This window comes from Etheostoma cragini, chromosome 4, assembly GCF_013103735.1.
Source record: "Etheostoma cragini isolate CJK2018 chromosome 4, CSU_Ecrag_1.0, whole genome shotgun sequence".
Classification (NCBI taxonomy): Eukaryota; Metazoa; Chordata; class Actinopteri; order Perciformes; family Percidae; genus Etheostoma; species Etheostoma cragini.
The window spans coordinates 1053243-1058693 of NC_048410.1; the positions used below are offsets into that span (position 1 = coordinate 1053243).

Consider the following 5451-nt stretch of genomic DNA (forward strand, 5'->3'; position numbering starts at 1 on the left):
AACTGATACTACTACAGTAGGTACTAGTACAGAGCATCAGAACTGATACTACTACAGTAGGTACTAGTACTGAGCATTTGAGCAACTAAATGACAACATAGCTTCACTCCAGATGTAGTGTAGAAATGGAGTGACCAGTATTACAGAGTGTATCCCTATGGTTGGTTTATGGCTTCCCTAAAACATTTTGTATTCTATTGTTATTTGGACGCGGGTTAATAGGTAATACATGTATTTATACATATATAAATACATGTATTAATACATGTATTTTCAGAAAATATTAAAGTTTTGGTTAAACAAAGACAAATTGCAGAATTTTTAAATAAATTCATCAGGAAGAAGTTGTTTAGTACACAGACACACACACACACACACACACACACAGACAGCTGGCTCGGCAACGTTAGCTAATGTCCGCTAGCATACAAATGGGCTAACTATAGCCAGTTAGCTTTTTTATAACGTAACAAAAACCCACCCATCTTGTAGGAGCAAAGGTTATTTCATGCAATAAAATGATGGCTCAAAAGGAGCACTAACACTACAGGTCTTATGTTGACAACGTGGACGCAGATATAGTAAACTCCAAAGGCAACCGTAATATTTACCTAGTAAGCTAGGCTAACGTTGGTGTGCTAACGTTAGCAAACATTGGCATAGCGTTAGCTAGCTGTCTAAACTTGTAAAAAGCCAAACAATATCCCCACCTGAACTGTGTTTAACTTTCCCTCCAAAATTATCATCAACATAATAAAGCCACCTGGACAGACATTTGGCAAGACCAGTGGCCGAGTCCGAGACAAGTCTGAGTCCAAATACTACCAAGTCCGAGTCCATAGAAAAATGGTCTCGGGTCCGGACTCGAATCCAGTCTTGGACTCGAGTACTACAGCCCTACTATGAATGAACACGTGGAATTATGTACTTAACAAAAAGCAAATCAGCTTCACAACTGATGGTCCCAACCCCATTAATAAGGCAATAAATTCCACTAATGAACCCTGACAAGGCCCACCTGTGAAGGGAAACCATTTCAGGGACTACCTCGTGAAGCTCACTGAGAGAACACCAAGGGTTTGCAGCACTATCAAAAAAGCAAAAAGGGGGGGGGGGGGGGTTCTTAAACTGTCTGACAGCAAGTCAAAATCCTAACAATCATGAGATAGATGTGTTGTTTTTATTAAATCAACTTGTATGTAAATTCAAACAACATTATATGAATTGTCTGTTTTTGGTGTTGTCAGACCGTTTTGCAACGCTGCCTCCAGTTTACGCCACAAATGATCAGCGTGATGTTTGAAGGAAATACGGAGGAATAAAGTTCACAGTAACTGTCCACTGACGAGACGGATCGATGCTTCAGGCAGACATTGATTCCATGATGTCTCAGCATGACTGATTTACTTTATTTTAAATAGGAAGCGAAACGGAAGAAAATAAGAAAGTTTCCATTATTTTGTGTTAAATATTTTATCAATGCAGCTCTTTCTGAGTTTTAAGTGAGATCAACACACCTAATGAAACCTGAGGAGTGTTTAACAGTGATGTAATTTACATCCATCAGGTCCTCGTGGTCCTGGTATTATACAGATTAAATGTTTCGGTATTAAGAGACAGAAATATCCATGATCACAATGAGCCCTAAGAGAACAGGCTACACAACATTACTTAGTGCCTGTCAAGTATTATCAACTTTAAAAACAGTTACAAAGAAACTGTTTTATCTTGCAGACATATTTAAATGTTTAAAAATGAGCAAACATAATAAAAATACTCACCAACAACAAGCTTAATGTAGAAAGTTTGACGTGGCTGAAGACGAGGAAAATAACAGCTGTAGACTCCACTGTCAGATATCTTTGTATTTCTGATGGTTATGGAGGCGTTGCCGTGTTTCAGTTCATCTTGGAAATGAGAGACTCGACCTTTGAACTCTTCACTCTGACGTCTGTTATCGATGCCTTTGTCATACAGGAACACTTCCTTCTGACCTTCATCTTTCTGAGGAGCTTTCCTCCAGACAAACACATTCAACTCGATGTCCTCCTTGGTGCTGAGAGAGCAGGGTAACACAACATCAGCCCCTCTCTCCACATTGATGACTGCTGGCCCTGGAAGATAAAATCATGAAGGTTTAGTTTACAGGCATAAAAAAGAAGTGCTGAATTTTTTTTAAACTATATTTATGTATATGTATATGCATATATTTATATATATATATATGTATATATGTGTATATATGATGACATTTTATTATGTATTTTACACACTGCTGTGCAGTAATTTCACATAAAAACCTGTCATGTTTCCAGTGTCTTGAATGTGAGAGTTTATCTGCATTGAGTATGTTAACTTTAACATTAAGTACCTTTTATTTTACTTTTACTTGAGTAACATTTTCAATACAGGACTGACACAGTGTGGTATTAGTACTTTTACTAAAGTATCTGAACACTGGTATGTTGTATGGATCAACTGATTCTGATGTTGTCTGGGACGTCCTCCTGATGAAAAATATTTCCTCATTCAGAGTTGTGATGAAGAGTTTTTAAGGAAGTGGAATCACTTGAAAAAGACATAAATCTTCTCTCCTCACATAAATAACTCTCCTGTAGAAACAAACCTAAATAACTGGGGTGGAAGTTAACTAAACACATGTAGTACTGTAGGTCTATTTAAAGCCCATGTTGCAGGTTTAATTTTCCAACGAATTTGATTGATTTGGTTGTAGGTAATAAACATTCAAACTGTTATCCACTGTATATGATATTGATAGGTATCACAAAACAGAAAATAACACGAAAAAGTAGGTCATATTTTACAGTTTTTCCTTTCCCCCACAATGCATTGCATGACGTCAGAGGAGGGAGACAATGGGCGTTTCTCAATCTGTGTTCTTCTATGGACTTGTGTCCTTGTGTCCTTGTGAAACGTCATGTTTAGTGGCCGAAGTACTGACCCAATACACAAGTTAGCATTTCGCCAAGAACCGTTAAAATCCCCGGATGTGATCTCGACACGCCCATTTTACCGAGGATAAATCGGATGGTGACTTGTGTGAACTTGGCCGGACCGGTATCCCAGCATTCAATTCGGGTGTAAAGTGCGTATGGTTTCCGGTACACAGATTTTCACAATTTACGTCTATTATTAAATCAATAAATTCATTTTTAAGATGTTTTAAGGCAAGAAATCAGCTGTGTAGATTTTGAATATCGGCAGTTCAACGAAAATTGATGGTGAATTAAAAAAGCCTTCGGAGTTTGAAAGCTCCGCAAACCCCGGCGGCGGGAGCTTGCTACACCAGCCGGGAATGACTCTCGCCAGCCGGTCAGTCAGTCAGCTCACAGACCACTCTGGCCCCACATTTAGACAGACCACTGCAGCATCAACAATGGAAGAGGAAAGCCAGGTCCACAATTGTAAGATATTTAAAACAATTTTTTACCGCTGTTGTTATAGAGGATGTAGCCTATATATATCCCGTCCTCCTCTGTCCTCCTCATCCTGGCTCTCGTCACTCGCAGGCTCCACATCTGCCTCTCGGTAAAGTATACCGACGGCAGTGGCTAAATTTACCCAGTCCATCTATAATTTTAATACCTATTTAACGTTTTATTAGTGCTTTCAATTAAAAGTGAATCCCGAACAATGTTACGAGTTTTTTTTCCCCGCCGTTGTGCCGTTATGAATAAAGTTATTGGCCCGTGACACTTAATAGCACTTTAAATGAATTCGTAACAAAACAACAAAGGCGGTGTGAAAGGTGACCGTCCATGTTTTATTATGAATATACACATTAAAGCTAACCATAAAGTGGCAAGCGCCCGTGCTGTGGGTGTTGCGCAATAAGAACGCTTCGTCTCAAAACTGTCAACAGCGTGTTGTCTGCTTCTGAACTCGCGAGTACAGTCTTCCAGGTACAACTAGCAAGTACGGTCTCCCCAAGAACACAAGTCCGTTCTTTGCTTACTTGGTATTGAGAAACGGCCAATAGATCAGCCCACTTAGAGATACCATTAAGAGTGACGAGAGAGATAGAAGACAACAGTGTAAGAGAGTGTTTAGTAGCCGATTATAGATAAGCAGATTATAGATAATACATCGATTTATATACATAGATAGCCTAGATATATAGATAGACATATAGATAGATAGACAGTATTGATAGATAGATATATTTAGAGAGAGCGAGATAGATAGCTATAGCTAGCATACCGGGCTAGCTAGCTAGTTATAGGTTAGCTAGATAGATTGAGCATGGTGAACTACTGTGTTTGTGCTGGGTGTAAAAACTCTACCCAAACAGGACACAGGGTCCATGGCTTCCCTACGAAGGACAAGGCAGTCCTCAGACAGTGGGTACAATTTGTCCGTGTTAGGCGGGCAAATTTTTCAAAGACGGCCGTAACCAAGAACACAAAGATCTGCAGCGCGCATTTCAGGGAGGAGGATTACGATACGGGGGATGTCAGTATGGTTTCTCTCGGGTTGAAGAGCCGGGCACGGCTTATTCCGACCGCCGTTCCGTCTGTGCACACGCACATCTCTGCTTGCCCTGCCCCGAGACCGAGAAGCACCATGATCGGTGCTGCCCGCCGAAAAAGAGAGCTGGCTACGGTAAGCCTCATGCTGATGTTAACAATCTAGCTGTGTGATTATTACGGTTCTCTTTCATATGTATTTAAACGTGACCGTGTCGCTGACCCATTTAAATTTCTTTTCGCTAGATGTTGACAGATGCCTCACAGCAGGAGACCAGTGGAGAGGACCCTTTTCCCTCCTCCACGTGTGACACCGGGACACAATGTAATTTGAAGCCCCTTGTAAGCTCTCACGGTAAATATGCTGTCTAAAACATACGTTGACAAATGCTATGCATGCAGTACATTTCCATACAGATCGAAGAAATTAATACATACAGCCTAGCTACACCAAAACACAATCAGTTAGATTTGCCATATGATTGTCACATGTTTGGGTGTGTTTACTGCCTCTGCCACAGCTGTGCAGGTGATCCTGAAGCCCATGGTCAGTGTGGGGACCCAGACAGCTTTATGGATGAAAACTTCCACCCCCCTCACTAGTCCTGAACACAGTGAAGAAGAAGATGATCGGTCTGTGCAAATACGTTTTATTTATTACTGTTATTATTTTAAATAATTATATTTTTTATACTTAATGTATATTTTTGACATTTCTATTAATGTGTTTTGTGTTCTGTTAATTGTTTCTGTTGAGCTGCTTTAGCACAGGAATTTTCAACACTGTGGGATTGATAAAGTCTAATCTAATCTAAGTCTTATCTTATTTTATCTGTTATGGGGGCGTGTGAGGATTGGACCCAAATGCAGTGAGGAGGAGGCAGGGAGGAGTAGAAACACAAATGGTTTTATTGTCCAAAACAACGTAAGCCTCGATGGAACGAATATCCAAAATCCAAGGAGG

At 40.1% G+C, this 5451-nt stretch overlaps 1 protein-coding gene across 1 annotated transcript in view; it reads right to left on the bottom strand.

Moving 5' to 3' along the window:
* The window catches only part of LOC117943375 (V-set and immunoglobulin domain-containing protein 1-like), a 140546-nt gene that overhangs the window by 124552 nt on the left and 10543 nt on the right, over positions 1-5451 (bottom strand). Inside the window, exon 2 of the mRNA XM_034869458.1 lies at positions 2050-2114. Coding sequence (XP_034725349.1) covers positions 2050-2114 — 65 coding nt within the window. The remainder of the gene's footprint in view (positions 1-2049; positions 2115-5451) is intronic.